The sequence below is a fragment of the Pongo abelii genome, chromosome 11 (genome assembly GCF_028885655.2).
Source record: "Pongo abelii isolate AG06213 chromosome 11, NHGRI_mPonAbe1-v2.0_pri, whole genome shotgun sequence".
In the NCBI taxonomy this organism is placed as follows: Eukaryota; Metazoa; Chordata; class Mammalia; order Primates; family Hominidae; genus Pongo; species Pongo abelii.
Window position 1 is genome coordinate 43340760 of NC_071996.2, and position 22416 is coordinate 43363175.

Here is a 22416-nt window from a genome sequence, read left to right on the forward strand (position 1 = left end):
CCTCCAGGCTTTAACCTCCCACTTTTCTGCAGACTGGGCTTTATTAGTCAGGTATTTACAAAACAGGGAACTGCAAATGAAGAAAGATGCAAAATAATGCCACATGCGTGTAAGAATAACAAGAAGACAACTTAGCAGAAGCTTGCATACCACTTCTAAATTAAAAATTAAGTAAGCTAAAATATAAAAGTATGGAACAGGGAAATAAACAGAATAAGGAAGTCTGGGATGCAATGAATAAATCTACAGGACATAAGCAGGAAAAAGAGCTTCTCAGTTTCTTCAGTATCTACCTTTCAAATAAAAAATTATTATCATCAGAAGGGAAAGTAGAGAGCGAATAAGTTTGAAAGAAAATTGAAACTCCAAACCAGAGAATGGAGAAAAATAGAGCGTCTAATTGCTAAAATATGAGTTTATCTTCCTATGGAGACAAATTATCAAAGAAGTAATGAAACATCAAGCATCTTTGATGTTCTCAGAATATTGGCAGTAATTGTGGAATTAATGGGAGTTAGGAAACATGAAGAAAAATGGGAAAAAATGCAAATAATATTGTACCAACTCCAAAACTGAGAGAAAACTTGAAAATTATGGAGAGTGAAGTTTATGCAAGTTTCTGACAATTTTAAGATAAACTTGTTAAAACAATAGTTTGTCAGTATTTATAATGATAATATTTGATCATGACTCCGAAACTGAGAGAAAATTTGGAAACTAGAGAGAGGTGAAGTTTATGTAAATTTCTGACAACAATTCTAAGATTAACTTGTTAGAACAATAGTTTCTCAGTATTTATAATGACACTATTTGGTCCTAAATGAAATAAAAATATATTATGCCAGAATAAATTTTTTGCTGATGCAGCTTTTTGATATATATATATATATATATATATATATATACCCACAATACATATATGTAAATACATATATAATATATATTTACATATGTAACATGTTTAGGGCATTTTCATATATATATGTTTTCATTAAATATATTTCATTTTATATATATATATCACTCAGTACAGTACTCCTGTATTTTTAGCAACATTTTTGAGAAATTCTTTCACAATAAATGAAAATATCATACACGCAATATAATAGCAAATTAGGTAGAAGAGTAGTTGATTCATAACTATATCTACAGAATTCTAATTATTAGGTCAGTTTTTCCCAAAAGAATGTTTTTAATTGCTCTCCAAAAAGCTCATGCCTTTGTTACTATGATTTGGTTAAAGCTTTAAAAGTTATGCTTATCCAGTCTTTGAATTTACACAAAACTAGAAGACATCATTACTATGATGGATGATGGATTCAAAACTGCCAAACTGCAAACAAGTTAAGAATTGTAGGAGGATGGTGGGGTAGAGAGGACCTCACCCATGTACATATTTTGAAATGTGTGGATAAGGGAGAATCAGAAGACTATCAAAATAAAACCTAAGAGAACTTTCGAAATGTGAACATTGGAAATATCCCTAAAAAGCCAACTGGTTTATAAGAAAAGGTTAGGCAGCATGTTAATTGACTGAGAACTCAACATGTCAGTTACATGATAAGGCTGTCATCCAAGATTACTTTAAGAGAAACCTAGAAGCTAAATAACTAAAGGTAAAAAGCCCAGTATGATCTGTTGTAAAAAATACCAAATTTCTACAATATGACCTTTTTACATTTTAAAACTTGTGATAAAAATACATAACATAAAATTTACCATCTTAACCATTTTAAGTATATAGTTCAGTAACATGAACTATATTCATATATTTCTGCAGAAGATCTCCAAAAATTTTTCATCTTGCATATTTGAAATTCTATACACATTGAATATTAATCTCTCACCTTAGGCTTTTAATTTTAACAAGATTATTAAAATTCAAGTGAATGAATAGCAGGGCAATTGGTAAGAAAAGCCCCTACAAACATAGTCATGTAAGAAAAAGCTGAAAGAAGTGGTGTGTTTAACCTGTAAATCAGAAGAGTTGCTTGGACATGATGGTGTCTTTAGTTATCTTAAGAGCCAGACTGTGGACAAAGTTATTGAGCCCATGTAGCTTCAGATGACAGAACAAATATCAGTGGGTAGAATCCTTAGGAAGGCAGATCTTAGCTCCACGAAGAAAGAATATTCTGACAATTGCTTACTGCCCAGCAGTAGAATTAATTACCCTCTGAAATGTTGAGTTCTTTCTGAAAATATTTAAACAATGAGTAGGTAAGCATTTCTGGGAGCAGTTTTAGAAGAATTCCTATATTGGATAAGAGATTAAGTTACAAAGCATTTTATTCAACTACAAAAGTCTGTAATTCTGTGAGAATAAGCAACTAGGAGTGAATGGGACTGACATCCAACTGAAATCTACTAACACATTCTGCAACTTTGCACACACAATTTTCAGTGCTTCAGTCTCCTTATTTATAATGCGAAAACTAAAATAGCTTTTATTATTCTTTCTAAATGTTCATATATTGAATAAACATGTATATGTTTGTACTAGTAGGTGTGTACAAACCTGCTTTAACAGATTAGAAGGGAGAAAGGAAGAAGGAAAAGAAGAGAGACAGAGAAACGAAATGAGTCAGTTAAAAACAAAAGCATGTAATAGTGAGATTCTTTCTTTCACCATGGCCCTGGCCCACTTAGATCCAATACTAAGGACAAGGAGACACCAAGTATCCCCACATTCTACAGAGAGAAACCGATATTTGGAACCATTTCATATAATAGGGGAATACTGCACAAGTCAACCTTCTGGAGAGACCAGTGGACCAACCTGTGGAGAGATCCCGAAATGCAAGACAAGGACAGACTTCATGAGAATCATTCATGAAATTGTGTGGATGCCTGAGAAGGCACTGATGAGATGTTTTTTCTGCAAGTGTTCTGGCCCTTTTACCTGTATCTAGAGAAGAACAAAGAACTGGAGAGTGATCACAGGCCCAAGGGATAGGTCATTAAGAGAGCAGCCTGCTCACAACATTTGGGAAACAAAAATTTAAAAAATGTGGACCTAGGAAAGATAGCAAACCTTTTCTTGTCACATCAGTAATGCAACCAAAAGGGCAGCCCACCAAGCAAGGGGATTCTAGCAACTTAAGGCTATGAGATATACGTCCTGTGGTGGGAATGAGAAGTTATGGGGAATAAAAGAGACCTAGATCTAGATATGCAGGGAACCCTGAAGAAGGGAAAAGAAGAGAGAAGAAATGAGAAGGAAGAAGTTCAGGGAATCCTAAAGAGGGATGAGACTCAAACCTCTCTGAAGATCTCACACAGAAGCCTCTCAATAGAGTTGCATTTCTCATGTGTCAGAGGATTGTGAAATTTAGAGCAGCAGAAAGGAAGTTCCCTCTAGATGTGCTCGAAAAGATGTTACTCATTTCCTCCATGTCTCCTCTCTGCCTGAAGAGCTCAAGTTACATGAGAGACAAGTAGGGAGTAACAAAGCAGGACATATTTTCCTCCCCATTCTTAGAACCTGAAGTCTGGCCAGCAATGAGGGAGGGGAAAGCTTTGACTAAGATATAATATTGGTGCTTCAAAATGGATTGGAACAAGTTATAGAAACTAAAAGTTACCAGACTCATTGTGTGGTGCAAAGATATTATTAAGGAATGGCAAAGGAGTTGAAAGCAGTGCTAGACAATGATTATATTTCATGTCAATATTCCACTGGATTACTACTCCTCGTTATATGGTTACACACATATGCAGGCTTTTTCTTAGAAAATAAAAAATATTATACTTAATCGGGAACTTTGCTTTTCTAATAATCTTGTGTAAACTATCTTAGATACAACTTACCAGTGATTTAACTGGGTAAAAATTCCGTTTTGATAGCTGAAAATCTTCCTTATTTCTCTATTTTTCTTTCTATTTACTTATGTATTATTTTTTTGAGGCTGGGCCTCACTCTGGTTGTCCCAGGCTGGAGTGCATCATGGCTCACTGCAGCCTCAACCTCCTGGGCTCAAGTGATCGTCCCACCTTAGCCTCCCAAGTAACTGGGACTACAGGCACCCATCACCACCCCTGGCTAATTTTTTTGTATTTTTTATGGAGATGGGATCTGGCCACGTTTCTCAGACTGGTCTGGAACTCCTGGGCTCAAGTGATCCACCTGCATCAGCCTGCCAAAATGCTGAGATTACAGGCATGAGCCACCATGCCCGCCTATTCTTCTCTTTCTCTCTTCTTCTCTCTTCTCCTCTCCTGTCCTGTCCTTTCCTCTCCTCTCCCTACCCCCTCCTCTACTATCCTCTCTTTTCTCTTTTCTTGTAATTTTGTAAGATAACAAGATTACAAGAGCATTTACAAGTAAGATTATAAGTACAAGAGACAAAATCCTACTATCTACATGGTTTTAAAAGATCAATATCCATAAAATTGAGTAATGTTAACTTTGCAAACTTCAGTAGATTTTTATTTCTACTCCATTGAACTATCTTTTTTTTTTTTCTGTTTTTTTTTTTTTTTGAGACGGAGTCTCACTCTTGTTGCCCAGGCTGGAGTGCAGTGGCGCGATCTCGGCTCATTGCAAACTCCACCTCCCAGGTTCAAGCTATTCTCCTGCCTCAGCCTCCTGAGTAGCTGGGATTACGGGCATGCATCACCACGCCCCACTAATTTTTTTTCTGTTTTTAGTAGAGACGGGGTTTCACCATGTTTGCCAGGTTGGTCTCAAACTCCTGACCTCAAGTGATTCACCTACCTCAGCCTCCCAAAGTACTGGGATTACAGGTGTGAGCCACCACACCCAGCTTGAACTACCTTTCAATCTGCTAACAAACTTTAGGTAATTTCCAAAGTTGAAGGCTCCCAACGAATTAGGTACTACCAACTTACATTAAGGTATATTTATTAAAACATAATAAACTATAGTGAGATACTTGGAGGACAGAACAAGCCAAAGATTGTTAAAGTTTAAAATGAACAACGATACTTGACTATAAATTGTCTAAAGGACAAAACATATCATTATTTGAAACATTATTATGTTTAATCATGAAATGCCCTTATATTTAATGTAGTAATTTGAGGATGGTGATATGGCTTGGCTTGTCCCCACCCAAATCTCATCTTGAATTCCCACATGTTGTGAAAGGAACCCAGTGGGAGGTAATTGAAACATGGGGGCAGGACTTTGCCGTGCTGTTCTCATTATAACGAATAAGTCTCACGAGATCTGACGGTATCATTAGGGGGAGTTTCCCTGCCCAATCTCTCTGTCTCATGCCACCCATGTAAGCTATGACTGGCTCCTCCTTGCCTTCCATCATGATTGTGAGGCTTCTGTAAATCCAGTTAAACCTCTTTCTTTTGTAAATTGTCCAGTCTTCAGTATGTCTTCACCAGCAGCATGAAAATGGACTAATACATGTGGGAAGGAAATTTGTAAGGATAATTGCTTCCAACTTAAATTAGTTTTGCATATATAAACATTCTTATGTTACATAAGTGCACAGATGATAAAATCAAATACACATGGTACAAGGATCAGCATTAATTGAGAATTTGTTATTAGGGTGGTGCAACAGTAATTGCGTTTTTTTGTTGTTGTTCTCCATACTGGTAAAAACCGTAATTACTTTTGCACCGACCTAATAGAAATATAAATTCTTGGGTCCCACCTGAGACTGACTGGATCAGAGACTCTGGAAATGGGGCCCAGCACTCTGTTTTTTAACAAGCTCCTCAAAAGACTGATGTATGTCTTGAGTTTTCAAATTTGATCACACATTTCACCACTAAGGAAGCATTAAAAATACTAATTATTGGGTCCCACTCCTAGAGATTCTATTTAATTGCTCTGGAGTGAGGTATGGGCAGGTGATTTTAAAGTTCCCCTGGTAATTATTTTATTGACAACTTAAGTTGAGAACCAATGTTAGTCTTATCCTTGAAATTAAATTAACCATCCAACTCCTTGACACAAGGTCTACTTTCAACACAGGCTTCACAATTTGAATATGTCTTCTCTTGTCTGCATCATCAATTTACAAATTCTTCTTTCCACATGTGAAGACTACTAAAAAAGTTAAACAACTGCTTAAAGATTAAAGCTGAATCCTCAGAGGGCCTTCCCAATTAATGTAAATGTGCGCCCACATATAATCTCAACCGAAAATGTGCAATTAACTTGTAAAGGCAAATGCAAGTAAAATAAATTAGGTTTGAAAATAGATGCTAGTAAATTCCAGTGAAAACCTGACCCTCAGCTGAAGCACCTTCAACTCCTAATTACCAGCAGAAACATTTCTAATCATAGGCTTTGCATGTTTTTAAATCCAAATTTTAATATTATTTTTAATGTGTAACAGTAGCCATAAACCTAACAGAGATTGTTCATGAAGCTGAAAAGTAAAAACAAAAAAAATGATTGCAGCATCTTCCGGTATGATGAAACCTTTGGGAATCTGGGCTATTCCAATGACAAAAGCAAAATATGGCCAGTATGAATTTTATAATAAAACTAGAAATGAGTTGAATCTATATTTATTTATAGTATAGTGTCAAATAGGGTGAGTGCTTTTTAAAAAACTGCACTCCTTGTCATTTTGTATGCAGTGCAGGAATAATTTCTATTGCAGAGATCTGTGCCATTCTTTCTTATAACTTTAACAGTGAAATTGTGCCTACTAGACTTTGTCAGCTTCTCTTCTGATGTAAATTTTGATTTTAAATAACAATCTGAAAGGTAAATGTGTGTTACTGAAGAGAGAAACATGTTTGAGGTAAAACATGTTTCCTTGGTTGTAAAGAAGAAATGGTACTGATACTAACCCATGCCGGTAGTTTACGGATACTCTGTAAAATCTGGCTATATTTCAGGACCAAACTGTCTAGCTGCTAAATCATTACAATGTGTTCATATCCAGTTGTGTGCTGCAGGCCTCTTGTACCAGCTTTTGAGAGCCTATTTTTATTTTTTTGAGACAGAGTCTCACTCTGCCACCCAGGCTGGAGTGGAGTGGCACAATCTCAGCTCACTGCAATCTCTGCCTCCCAGGTTCAAGCAATCCTCCCACCTCAGCCTCTCAAGTAGCTGGGATTACAGGCATGTGCCACCACGCCGGCTTATTTCTGTATATTTAGTAGAGATGGGGTTCTAACATGTTAGCCAGGCTAGTCTCCAACTCCCGGCCTCAAGTGATCTGCTCATCTTGGCCTCCCAAAGTGCTGGAATTGCAGGCATGAACCACCACACCTGGTCGTGAGAGCCTATTTTTCAATTTTCAGTGATGCTATTTGCCAGCTGTAAAGCATGTGGCATTATTTTTTTAAGAAATAATTTTTATGAATTTACAATTAAACATATAATGTTTAAAACAAAGGTAATATATATCTGAGACTTCTAATCTCCTGATAATTTTACTACATTGCTCTTGAAGTTATCTGTGTCAGCTGTATCTGAGTAGTGGAAATAATACATACTAGTGTGTTACTGCATATCAGCCTAATTCCACATTCAGAGAATCATGCTGGCAACTTGATATTGGCTATGGTGGGAGTATTTACAGCACACAAATAGACAAACAATACATCAGGGTTCCTCCTCACCAGGAAATGGTAAAACATTTACCAACACAACAAGGAATGAAACCTACTATAAGTGTATGTGCATTTAAATCAGATAGTCATTGAAGTATAACGGCATTATCTGCACCCTATGCCAGGATCACAAAACAAAGTCAGCCTCAAATGGTTGGATTCTAGTTGTAAGCATGCCTGGATTAATAGTCTGGTCCCGCTATTTATTAGCTTTGTGATCTCAAGCAGGTTTCTAAAAGTCTGTAAGTTTCAATTCCTTTATCTGGACCATAAAATATTCTTTGTAGATTTGTTATTATAAAAATTTAACAGAAAAATATGTGTCTGGCAGCCCTCCCAACCCTTCTTCGCCTCACCTCATAAAAGATATACAAGTTTGCTGGTATAGTTATATAGATTATTATATAAAATTTTAGGTATTTTCCTCCTTTGATTCAACTAAATTGTTATTAAAATAAAGAAACAGGTCTTGTCCTAGGCCTATTAAAAGAAAAAAAGAGAAAATCAGATCAAAGACCTAATAGAAGTTCTTTAATGAGCTCATACTTTCTTTTCCTAATTGTTTTCATGACATTTCTTATCCGAATTGAGACTCTGATTCCAGGGCCTCTCTGTATTTAATGTTATTAGATTGCTTATTACCTTTTTGGTATTCTCTGAATGAGTATGCTCACTGTGGAAAGGAATCAAGTTCTCTAAAATACAGAGCAACTAAGCAGCAGATGCAGCCAGATTTAGGACCACACAATTAGTCTGGATAGTGGAAAAGAGAGAGAATACACTGCTCAACCCACTTTATTGGTCAGGCTCCAGATATTCTATCATATACGTAAAATATGCTATTGTCTATTGCGTGGTTCTCTAGTGCTTTCTTCCATACCACTGCTGTTGCCTTCTTTACTATGTCAATGTTTATCTATACTTTATTCAGAGGTTATATACTCAGATGTTTACAGGGACATAATAGTCTAGCATAAGAAAATTTTAGGTAAGCATCCTCCAAATACAGGCATTTAAATTGAGAGGTTAATACCATGGAAAACAGCTTAGAGATTCCTCAAAGAACTAAAAGTAGAACTACCATTTGATCCAGCAATCCCAGTACTGGGTATCTGCCCAAAGGAACAGAAGTCATTATATGAAAAAGGCACATGCATGCACATGTTTAGAGCAGCACAATTTGCAATTGCAAAGATACTGAACCAACCTTAGTGCCCATCCAACTAATGCCTGGATAAAGAAAATGTGGTACATATACACCATATGGAATACTACTCAGCCATAAAAAGGAATAAAATTATGTCTTTTTCAGCAACTTGGATGGAGCTGGAGGCCATTATATTAAGTGAAGTAACTCAGGAATGGAAAACCAAATATTGTTTTCTTATCACTTATAACTGGGAGCTAAGCTATGAGGACGCAAAGGTGTAAGAGCAATGTAATAGACTGTGGGGACTTGGTAGGGGGAAACCTGTAAAGGGGGTAGAGGATAAAAGACTACATATTGAGTACAGTGTACTCTGCTCAGGTGATGAGTACACTAAAATCTTAGAAATCACCATTGAGGAACTTACCCATATAACCAAAAACCACCTCTACCCCCAAAACTATTGGAATTAAAAAAAAGAAAAAATAAATAAACGGAAGGGTTAAAAAAACCTTATTTTTCTACTATTAAAAGTATAACAGTGTTAAATTATTTAAATGTATACTTATTGCATTATATTTTAATAAATATGCTATACATGTCTAAATTATGGGTAAAGTTTTGCCATAGTAGTTTTAAAAAATCTATTGCCATGACTGAAATAAAGCACAAGTATTAGGAAGCCTGGTTCACTCTGTTACTGTGTTTCAGTAGACATTATTGAGACAAATGATAACTAAACATACTGATATATGAGTACAACGAGAGTAATTAAATTTGCAACTTCATGTGACAATACATTTTTACTATTTTCAAAAGTAAGAGAATCTGTTGAAAGTGGGCATTTTGCCATCAACAAAAATATTATCTTAAACTAATATTGAGTTTGTCAGTCAGAATCATACGACTCTACAGAAATGAAAACGATGATTTACCAATTATGTAATCTCAGTCTGAATCATTTATTCTTTCCAGAAGATAACATATACATGCCAATAAGAAACATGTCCTCCTCCCTTACCCCAAATGTTATTCCATGAACTATTCTCTTTGACAAGTTTAATCACTACAGACATAAGATTTATAATGAACATTTGAGACTGTCCTGTTAGCCTTGTAATAACCACTTCCTAATAAAATCTGCAATGTTTAAATCCATTTATTTTAGCTGAGAATATTGTTTCTGCCTCACAAATAGGAATTATTCAGAAGTTATCATTAAAGCGCACAAGCAGGTCTAAAAGTTTGTAACAAAAATGCCATATCTTCTGCCTCTTTTACCAGTATTCATAGAGAAATAAAAAGCCCTTTAAGGAGGGTGTAGTGATAGGATATCGTATCTGACACAATCTCTAATAACAACATGTTTCACTCACAACTTACCACAAGATGCCATTTCATCTGTCTGGTCACCACAGTCGTCTTCCCTGTCACACAGCCATGCTCTGGGAATGCAACGCCCATTTCCGCAAGAAAACTGGTCTACCTGGCATGTTCTGGCTATGATGATCAATTAATATACAAAAAATCAATTTAGAGGCCTTTTGAACATCAAGGATATAATTAAGCATGCAATATGCCTTTCATACATAAGATAGTATATTTCTCTATTAAAATAAAATATTTTAAAAGTCCATTTTTATTTAAGGCTTCTGAATACCAGCTTGCTTGCCTTCTCTAAAGTTCACATGCTTTGCCCTTCAATTATCAATGACTGCTAAATGACAAGATAGTCAGTAATCCTCACACAATTCCATAAATGAAGCTATGAATTCATTATTTCAAACTTTTGCCCAGCACATGCTTATGAATATAAGGTTGAATTAAGTTTCATCCAACTCTTAATTAACAAAAAAAGAATTTTGGAGAGCATTTGCTAATAAACCAAGAAAACTTTTTTTGTAGTATTGTAGAAGGCATTATTTGGAGACGATCTCAGGATATCTAGTTTCTAATCACGGGGTCAAATTGTCTTATTCTTCTAACATTTTTAATGCATTCATTTCTTGATCTCTAAATGATGTACTGTATGCAGTGAGAGTGCAGAAAATATTTTCTAAAACATACGTTTGGCCTTAAGATTTTTTTTTAACTCACTTTTCAGCACAATTACTTTAAAAAGTATGACTTTTTAATCAAGGTATGTTAATGAACTTTGCTTTGGGCTCTCTTAAGGGTTTCAATGAACACAAACATGGAATCTTGCTTTCTGTGTTAGCCGGAGGCAGTGGTTTATTCAGAAAAGGGGTTATGTTCAAGAGGATAATTTGATAATCCTTTTCTAGTATAATCAGGGCAACTTTTAAAAAGCATGAAAGCTTAAATAGCTTCCCTGCCTCTTCCCCCAGGCCTTTGGTAATGACATGCTTAGTTGTTTTTATCATCTGATTTTCATTTCTTTTTTTCTTTTGTCCCTCTGAACTACAAATATGTCTTTATGAGCCTCGATATCCCATCTACCCTTTCCTTTCATTGGACTAGAGAAAAAAATGAGATATATTGGGAAAGGGATACTCAGTCCTGTGAAAATTGTGGATAAGTGAGGCTTGAACAAATAATGAATAATTGGGGTCTGAGTGTCAGTGGCTACAATAAGGGAATCTTGCTGAGTTTATAGATTTCCTTTTTCCTAGGTTTCAGAACCATTGTTTGCCTCATCAACACACTTTGTGAACTTGGGTACTAATGGTTGATATAAGAAAGAGTGGAGCAAAGCCAACTCAATCAAACGCACTAAAATGGGTTCTGTGAATTAGGGCTTCAGAAATCATTGAAAATAATTTCTTAAAAGATATACACATTGTTCTATCCTTTTAAGAAAAGTGCACTTGCAGTGTTAAGATGTATATTCATTATTTGTGAATATTTTAAAGATTATCCAAGAAAAACAAATGAAAAATTTACTGGCTTGGTTTGATACATTAGATTGTTCCTAGTCTTAGTGTCTAAAATTAGAAATATCAGGAAAATTATTATAGTATATATTTTGCTTTGCTTATGTGATAAGGTTCCTAAATCTAAAATATTTTATGCACTATCTGATTTTTTCCATTTTACAAATTCATCATTTATTTCAAATCAACAGATTTTAAATATTCCAGCAAACATGTATGCTTCTGAAGTTTTTAATGTTAAAATTACAAGTAAAATTAAATAATTCTATATTGTCTCATTTAACTCCACCGATTTGCTGGTAAATTATTCTGTCATCTATACTAAAATGAAAAGTTCTTAGATAATTGTTATAAAATTATTTCTACTGAGAAAAAAACTATACATGTATTTGTATTAACCTAGAGAAGGATGTAGAAAGATATACACAAAATCTAATGTCATTAGTTTACTTGATAGGAAGGGGTAAAAATAGAAGTGTGAGAGAGATTAATAATTTTTCCCTTACATATCTCTGTTTCACCGGTTACATTAAATACCTTTTTATCTTTTAAGAGAAATTTAATAACAGCATTTTTTCAATTCTTGTTTACTTCCTTTCACCGTAACTTGCCTCCTTGTTTTCCCTTATTTTTTCTCTTTTCTTTTTCTTTTCCATACCTTTCTTCCTCCTTCATTCTTTAACTATTTCATTCCTTCAGTCTTTTCTATATTCTTGCTTTATATAAATAGACATTATCACATATTTCTATCTTAAATTCTAATTGGCCTGTAATAAGAATATATTAAATTTATCAAAAACCAATGTTCTTTTATTTGACATTCTTATGTCACTGTATTCTCGCCTAATAATTCAGGTTTAATTCTAGCAAAGTTTTATCAGATTGTTTTCTTTCATTAGGAAAGCTATGATGATTAGAGAGGAAAATGAGAAAGAACTTCTATGAACCTGTCTCATATTGTGTATGACCCATCTCACATTGTGATGGTGTGGGAATTTGTGTTACCTCATTAACTCTGAAGCTGGAGGAACTGTTATGACCTATTATTCCAAAGAGTATTCACTGGATTATTATTGAGGGGAAAGTACGCCCTGAAGATGTATGAATTCATTGTCTGTTCTAATCATGGAGAAAATTATTCACTTAGTCTACCAGGCAGTTTTAACTGATTTCAGATGAGAAAGATGCTTTATTCCACAAACCCCCAAGGACTGTTTATCTATATGATATAATCAAGTTGACTAAATTATCACTTTCTAATCAATGAATTTTTCTGAAAACAAACTCACAACATTCACTTTTTCATCTCTTGTCTCCATCCGATCTAAGTTAGTTTGGAGGCAAGATTAGCAGAGCAGCCCCATAGGACTCTAATTTTGTGGCAAATGCTGCTCTAAGGAGGAAGAAATTTATACCTCCTTCAAGAGAATTGTTTATCTAGCTGCTGAATCAGAGATTTGCTGTAATCATGCTTCTCCTATAGCCATGTAACAGTGAGAATTCTCACAAGGCACACAAACCATACAGCCAAGAGGAGACTAGAGCATAGCACTATTCCTAAACTTCACTTTTCTTGTATTTTAATCAAAGCATTCTACTTAGTTTTATTTAGTGTCATATCAAAATGCACTATTATTTTGTAAAGAAAAGTCTATTTTTTTAAAATACATTAGGGTTTTTAAAAATCAATTATACTTATCTAGTATGAATTTAGTTATAATTGGTAGAGGATGTGAGAAGAGCAAATATTATATAATCTAACCAGAGCACTATGATGGGGAGAAATGTTGATATGAAACTGTCTAGGCTTGAATATAAGGAATGATCATGTTACTATGAGGAAAAATAATTTCAAATCTAGCTACTTTTCATCTTCAGCCTCTGGGTCTCCCTCATAAGTAGACAACAATATTCTGGATGTTGACGGAGAATGGCTACCGACACCCTGACTGTGTCCACTTGCTCCAGCCCCCTGTGTATGTGCTGTTTCCTCTTCTGGGCAAATTCTCCAACCCTTTCTCTTATTATTCACTTCACCGCACCCTGGACAATCTATTCTGGTCAATTGTTCTTTTTTTTTTTTTTCCAGTGAAATATTTCTACCATCTAGAAAGGTATAGGAAATAATATCATTAACATCAGTTTACTGTTATATAGCTATATCAAATCTTATTTTTTCTATATTTGTTACAGATTTTTATTTTTGTTTTATCTAAGAAAAAAATGTATGTACTTACATTTGAAATTTCCTACATAATCTTTCTCAATCACATTTCCCTCCCTCTCTTTTCAGAGGTAACTACTGTTAATTTGTTTTTATTTTTTTAATTTCTGGACATACTATAATACTATTCCTATTTATGAATTCATAAACACTATATAAAATTATTTTATATTTTATCTTCATATAAATAGTATTATTTATTTTCTTCAATTTAGTGTTTTTTTTTCCTTGGATGAGAGTATCTCATCTAATTTAACTTTATTTTTAAATTCATTTTTGTTGATATTTGAGTTCTTGTTCAATTATTTTAATTATGAATAGCATTTCATGAATAGAACACAAAATATCTATCCGTTCTTCTGTTAATGGACATTTCAATTGTTTGTTTTTCACTATTACAGCACAAGACAATGAAAATTTTTATTCACATCTCTCTCTTCGTGCACAGGTATTAGATTATCAACATAGAAATAGAATTACAAAGTTGAAGGCATGCACATCTTCACATTTATTGAATTTGGCCAAATCACCTTCCAAGATAGAAAATCAATTCACATATCCAGCAAGAATGTATGACAATTCCTTTTTCCCACAGTATTGCCAATGCTGGGTTTTACCAGATTATTTTATTTTTTCTAATTGAATGGCTGGAACTGCCACTTAGGAATTTTTCTTAAGCTTTTTATAAGGCTTAGCTTATACAGTGCTTCCTTCAAGAAGTCCTCCCAGATAGCTAACGACTAAATTCCTTACTCTTCCTATGTGCTTCCATGTGGATCAATTTAGCACTTTGAATATTGCATTAGAATGGCCTGCTTACACTTCTTTCTCCAGTCTTCACTCTTAGCTTCTTGAGGAAAGGCATTGTGTATTTTCTTTCATTCTACCACCAGTGCTTTGGTAGATATTTAATGAAGTAAATAAATTCATGAAGTAGAAATTTTAGAAAAAATAGGAAATTGGCTTATTGTGGACAAGGGTTTTCTTTTAGATATAAAATAATCGCAATGCAAACAGCTACAGGATGGTGGATTCAATAGCAAAGTAATTCCCCATTGGAAAGTCTTTTTATATAGCATATATGTCCATGTATTCACCTATATCTAGCAATGGATTGAAATCCAGAAAGAAATATGGTCTATATAAATGTGCCATTTTTTCCCAGTATGGTAAGCTATGTGACCTGTTTATATATTTTGATGAAGTGAAATGGAGGTACATTGTAACATGACTATGTACTTCATTGCTTACAAAGCAAAAGGCATATTTATTTTTATCTTTGTTCTTTTTATTCAAGTTCTTAAGGTGTCCAGTGACTATAATAGCTGTCATAAATATACTGACAAAAAGATTTAGTAGTGAGCAGCAGACTTCATCTGGTAGCACTTAAGGTGGCATTTAAGTAAGTTACGTTCTATTTCCTAGTAGACCACAGGACTTGAGTATTTTAGACATCTTATTAGGTTGGTGCAAAAGTAATTGTGCTTTTGCCATTGAAAATAATGGCAAAAGCAGCAATTATTTTTGCACCAACTAATAATTAAAACTGTTTTATTTGCTCTTATACATAAACATTTTTACTTTTACTACTATAAAGAGCTAGCCAATCACAAATGCTTCTTTAAAAACCATGTAGAAACCAGTAGATTTTAAAAATCTAACAGAAATGAAGTAAACATGGTATTATAAATTGAGCCAGCAATGCCTTCTATTTTAAGATGAAAACAGATGTTTGTTTAGGATGTTATAAAGCATAATCTGTGAATTGAATCTTAACCTCAAAAGAATAATAACTGGGCTTGGCATGGTGGCTCACACCTGCAATCCAAGCACTTTTGAGAGGCCTAAGTGGGCAGATCACTTGCAGCCAGGAGTTTGAGACCAGCCTGGCCAACATGGTGAATCCCTGTTCTCTTCTAAAAATAAGAAAAAGCCAGGCATGGTGGTGTGTGCCTGTAGTCCTAGCTACTCTGGTAGCTGAGGCATGAGAATTGCTTGCACCTGGGAGGCGAAAGTTGCAGTGAGCTGAGATTATGCCACTGTACTCTAGCTTGGGAGAAAGAGCAAAACTGTCTAAAAAAAGAAGAAGAATTGCACTCATTTAGAAAGATATCTCATTACAAATTATAATCATATGGCAAGGGCAACATGAGCTAAGTTAAACTGACCATACCTAAAATTCTAGCTAATATGCAGGATAATATCATTTGGGATAAAGAGAAATGACCTTGGAGACAAAACTCTTGGATCAAGTTTCCCCTGATCTTTTACCAATGATGTAAGTTTAGGCAAGTTCCCTCTCCCACGCCCATCTATAAGATGGATAGCCTGGAGGGTAGGGACTTAGGACTGGATGGTCTCTAGAGGTCCTTTTCTCTTAGAAAGTCTTTTGTAAAACAAAAGATTTGCTATGAGACAAAAAGATCTTGCAAAACATTCATTTACTCTAAAATGTCAGATCAGGTTTTTAATTGGGGGACAGGAGAATAACTGGCCCATGGATCTTCAGCAAATTTGTCAGTATGGAAAAAAGCTGAATGGAAGACATAGACTAGGACTATGGAATGGTGACTGGTTTGCTCTTGTCAGTGTTGTTTTGTAGATAGGGAGAATCTGGAAACAATTTATAGTTAATACTCTTACCGTGCTGGAAAAAAAAGCACAAGGAAATCAAAAGTGCAGAGAGATATGTCTTTCCAAGAAAAAAACTGGTGGTGACCAAGAATGGAAACCAGTCTTCTGAACCCCTGGGTCTTTTCTCTAGAGGCTGCCCTGTATTTTTCACTAGTAATTTATAACACTTGTTATTGAGTAAGGCTTATTTTGGCAAAGACAGAAAGAGTTGATGGGGTGGTTAATATGTTATGATGTTGCTCTATATAATGGTTTAAAAAATCAGTTTTTATGAATCATATCAATATGAGTCATCAAATACACGATTTTTTTCTTTATCATTTAAAAAGAAGCACTAGGCTGCTGCTAGTCAGTATCATTTTTCAACATTTATCTGATTAATAATGACCTTTCTGGCACTCTGTTGTAAACTATACCACAAACTGTGTATTTCCATTCAATGAGAATCTGGCTAGGGATTCAAAGATTTATTACAATAGAGTAGATTATATGGAAATATAAATAGGCTAGTGGTCTTGAGATTTCATGGGGAAAAAAACCTACTTCACATAAATAATGTGCATGAATAGAAAACTATTCACAGAGGTATTCTATAGTAGACTAAATAAAATTTATAAATTATTTTCTCAAGTTAAAAAAAAAAAAAAATCCTCCTTGTGAGATGGCCTATATCACAGCATGCTAGCAAACATCAACCTCCACTGCCAAGTAGGATTTAGTAGGGACAAGTCTTGTACAAGTAGTGTGTTGACAGTCAACCCATATGGATAGATGAAGTGCCAAATTAGTCTGGAAAGCAGAGTAATGTCCAAAGATTAAGTAAAAGATAATTTGTATTCTAGCCTTTGTGGCATCAAACTCTGAATTCATTTACTACTGCAATAATCAGATCATCAGCACTAGGAAAGTTCAGCTTAGTTCAAAGCATTGACTTGCATTTTTATGGAGACTAACTTTGGAGGAGATTTACGTGTATATCCAAGCAAACCTTTACCTGCGCAAGTTTGATTGGATTCATCTTCATTGCTCCCACAGTCATTAGCTCCATCACAAAGCCATCTCTTGGGGATGCAGCGATTATTCTGGCATTTAAACTGATCATCAGGACAGCTATGATTGACTGGGAGGGAGGGGGAAGCAAGTTTAATTATTTAAAATTGGATAAAGTTGTGAATATTTTGAATGATAGTTACAGAAAAGTTACAATAATAATATTATAGTACAATACATGTCATAGTCTGTCATTCATTGCCTTATATTTAATAGCAAATACTAATATTCACTTTGTTAAAATGTTAATGCTTTTATAAAAAACATCAAGTAATTAAATCTTAAATAAAAGGAAATGTATTCTTTTTTTATGTCTCCATTAAAACCAACTGTCTGGCCGGGTGTAGTGGCTCACGCCTATAATCCCAGCATTTTGGGAGGCTAAGGTGGGTGGATCACCTGGGGTCAGGAGTTTGAGACCAGTCTGGCCAACATGGTGAAACCCTGTCTCTACTAAAAATACAAAAAATTAGCCAGGCATGGTGGTGCATGCCTGTAATCCCAGCTACTTGGGAGGCTGAGGCAGGAGAATCACTTGAACCCGGGAGGCGGAGGTTGCAGTGAGCCGAGATTGATCACTGTGGACAGCAAAAGCGAAACTCCATCTCAAAAAAATAAAAATAAAAATAAAACCAACTGTATCACTAAGTTTGTTTTCTCATTCCTTATACCAACTGGAGATTTCACTTAAAAGTTTTTTACCAAGAGCATTTAAAATTAACTTCAAATCTTAATGTTAAACATAACAAGTATGTATTGAAAATAATTTAGTCATATATATTAAAAATATTTTTTAAACCACATAACCATTCAAATATTTCTTAACATATTAAATAAGCCTATTTTTATTACTCTCTGTCCAGTGTTTCTTGGGAATGGAAAGAACACAGAAAAGAAAACGAAAACACAGAAAAGAAAAATGCATCATTTGCGACCTAGAGTTGATGTTAACTATGAGATTCTGTATTACTTAAAAAAAAAAAAAATCATCGTGAGTTTTCTTCCCTAGTACAAACAAACATGCAACCACAGAAAATACTTAGGAGGTGACCAATCCTCATCTGGGAAGCTGCGCATAGCTAAGGATTAAACTTCCAATATCCAAGCACAACAGGAGGGCCATCTTAATGTTAACCTTCTATGATTATTTTTCCTCCATTCCAGAGGCTAAATTCTTAACTGAATTGGCATGCTCTTCAATATGTGTTTCACAATTTCAACACTGTTTATAAGCGTAATTTTCTTTATGCCCAGTAGTTACACTTCGTATGATAAAAACAAATGTTTATATTTGTTTTACTGAGAATTTGAAAAATTGTCATTTTATCATGCTTGTTGCATAGCAAATGTGTGCATTTCCAGTTAGTTTTTATAAAACAGTTTTTCTTTAAAGCAGCTTTGTTGATATGTGGTTTTATCACTTTTTAGAAAGTTTTTATTGATGTATAGTAAAAAAACAAAAAAAACAAAAAATAGGGAGAAAAGCTTTATATTCTCTGGTATTTGAGCATGATTTACATTTTCTACTCACTTCAGGGACTTTAGCAAGAATAACTGCCGAGAGAAATATAAGTCATCTGATGTATTAGAGAGCCAACAATTTAAAGTACCAAGATTATACATATGTACTTCAGAGAGGCTTAGTCAAGGACTTTTGCAATTTTCAACAATAAAGTAATAAACAGGAATTCAAACACCTTTTGGTTTGGAGCCGAAACACTGAAGGAATAGAAAGTAGAATAACAAAATTCAAGGTTGCAGATTATGGGTGTTTCATATTTAAAATAATCCTCTGAAATTACCTATGTAGTATTAGAATATTAACCACGAGATCTCAGAAATAAAATGTTGCTCAGAATCACTGCAATGCTTAGGGAAGATGACACAGTGCTGGAAGGTGGTCAGAGGTGTGTAACTGCTTATTGCCTCACTTATCTAATCACCCACTCATCCATGTGCCAGGCACTGTGCTAGACCCAGAGACTACATAACACTACAACATAAGGTGTCTTCTCATGAAAATATTAATCTATTAGATATACCAAATAAGTAAGCAAATAATTTCAATTTGGTTTGGCAACTACTATAATAAAGAATTGTACAGGAGATGAATGTTTAACTCCAAATGGATGTATTGAGAGTCAAAAAAGATTTTCCTAAGAAGGTAATGGTAAGCTAAGTTGAATTCCTTAGACAGAAAACAGTCAGCGCAGTATTGCAGAGGAGAAAAACAGGACATGTTTTGGAGATTTATAGTTCAAGTTGATAAAAATAAAAAGGGTAAATGGATGCGTAATAGACTAAAGACTAAAAATGTAAATACAAGACAGAGCAGGAAGTATTGTATATGTGAGTCAACAGATTTTAGAATTTATTTTGTTGGTTGTGGAATTATTGAAATTACAAGAATAGATTTTATTCTATAAATATCGCTCTGAAAATAGTGTGGAAAATGGGCTAAAGTTAAGGGAGGAATAGTGGCATGCATAATAGAAAGCCATTTTCTGAGTTAATCTAAGGTGAAAGCCTAATTTAGCCGATGAAAATTGAGAGGAGGTAAACATAAAAAATTAATTATTTAGGAAGTAGAAAAAATAGGATTTATTTAAAAAATTGAGTGTGGACTATAAGTAAAAGAGAGTTCTCCAGGGGGAAACCAAAAAAACAAAAAAACAAAACACCATGGCTTGTGTGATGGATTGAAGAGTGATGATAATAAGATAAAATGACTGACTAGAAATTTTAACACTCTAATTAACAGTACAAATGCAATGCTTCTTCTACCCACAGAGGAGGTCAGTTTTCTTGTTAATTTGCTAGAAGATACAAGTCACACTGATGAAAACGTGGACCTAAGGAACCAATACATGAATACTGTGATGCAGTATTTGCACTCTGCTCAGGCATTTAAAGTTGACTACAGAGGAAGCTGATATATAGGGAGCATTCATCACAACCACAAATAGGCTGGCCCAAAGGTAATGAGTTATCTCAATTTGACTCTTCACACTTAGTTACAAATCAAACTCTGTTCTACTCTTTCCTTCTTTTTCACTACTGCACTTGACTGATTAGTCTTAAAAGTAATAATAAATAAATAAGAGTTCTGATTGTGAGTCAAGAAGTGAGGCAATTAATCACTAAATAATACTCATTTATGTAAATTAGGACAAAAATACCCTTTACCCTCAGATGAAAGGTTCCTCTCCAAAACTCTTGACTAATTATAGCAATCTAGTGTTTAAATTTTTTTTGTGGGTTCAAACTTTGCAGGACAGATATTAATGGGGCTGAAAATAAGAAGTACATAATGTTGAAGTCAGGGCCTGATTTTGGAAATCAAGAGAAAATATAGTCCTATATTTATGCATTTCTTCTAATTTATGTGTTATGTATTAATATACAATTTGAAAATAATTTTTAAAGTTTATATTCTTGAGATTTTTGTCCTAAAGCATCAATGTTTGAATAACATGGATGCCCAGACTAATTTTGCCCATTCTTAAAAAAGATCTTTAAAACTTTATTTGTATATTAATTTTTAGAAAAGGGAAATGAAGGACTGTCAATTGACTCTCATTAGTTCAGACCTAAAAACGGACATTTATTGAAAGAAAAAAAATTTTAAAAACAATGTACTTAGGTCAGATAAAAAGATCAAGGATAAATTTGTTCAACACATGCCTTCTTTTCATATAAAATATTTTATATCTCTCAAAATCACTTAGCTAGTGACTCTAATCAAATATATTCTCAAAACATTATTTAATGTACTTCCCCAAACGTTTTCCTAACACATATGTGAGAAATGTTATTTTGCCTACTAGCAACACGAAACTATTCCTATCCCAGCAGATGATAAATAATTAAATAGAAGCCAAAGAGGGGAAAGTCAAACCTTGATTTCTGAGTGCCCATATGTGTTTTCTACCATGTCCTGAGACAGCGAAGCTATAGAGTGACATGTTCCAAACCCATGTCTGTTTCCTTGGATCTTCTTCAAGGCTCTGTTGCCAAAGAGCAGTGGAGTGGATCGTGACCTTCTGTACCAATAATTTTGTCTTGAGGGAGTTTAAATTATTTTCCACATCTTTAAATTCAAAAATCCAAAGAATTTCCCTACAGCAACCTCTGAGAGTGGCGTGGTGGCGCTGATATCAAGGAATGTAAAAGGAGAAAATTCTTAGAGCAACTAAAATGATAATATGAAGGATGGAAAAGGATGAGAAAAACTGCTTTGAAACTGTGCAAAGCAGGCAATCTATGGTCTCCTCTTTATGCAAAAGGATGACTGAAAAATTAAACCAGGTTCAATTTGCATCAAAGATATTTTCAGATTGTCACAAACTGCCTTGATAATTCACACACTCAAAGACTCAGGAAAATACAATTTTTAGGTAACTTGAAAGAGAACATACAGCAGTTTACTGAATCCTCATCGCTTCCGTCTAGGCAGTCATCGTCGCCATCACATTTCCACCGAGCTTGGATACAGTGTCTGTTTTTGCAGCGAAACTCTCCAGCTTTACATATGCGAGGTAGTACTTCTCCAGGATTAACTAGAGTTAAAAAAAAACCCAAGGTATATGAACAATGCTAGCTACAGTCAGTCCATTAAAATTTAAATCTTGTAGAGTTTTTTTTGTTTGTTTTAGATTCCACATATCAGTGGGATGAGGTATTTGTCCTTCTCTGTCTAGCTTATTTTATTGAGCACAATGTCATCCAGGTTCATCCAAGTTGTTGCAATTGACAGAATTTCCTTTTTCTAAAGGCCGAGTAATATTCCATTATACATGTAGGTTGGTAGGTAAGGGTCTGTGTGTGTGTGTGTGTGTGTGTGTGTGTGTGTGTGTGTGTGTGTATCACAATTTCTAAGCCGAATACATAGAAAATAAAGTAGTAATGGA

General features: G+C 34.4%; 1 protein-coding gene across 1 annotated transcript in view; it reads right to left on the bottom strand.

Moving 5' to 3' along the window:
- LRP1B (LDL receptor related protein 1B) overlaps window positions 1–22416 on the bottom strand; it is a 1899171-nt gene that overhangs the window by 737653 nt on the left and 1139102 nt on the right. Inside the window, exons 16-18 of the mRNA XM_024243817.3 lie at window positions 21925–22065; window positions 17451–17576; window positions 10088–10204 (exon numbers count right to left, since the gene is read on the bottom strand). Of these exons, the coding sequence (XP_024099585.3) occupies window positions 10088–10204; window positions 17451–17576; window positions 21925–22065 (384 nt within the window). The remainder of the gene's footprint in view (window positions 1–10087; window positions 10205–17450; window positions 17577–21924; window positions 22066–22416) is intronic.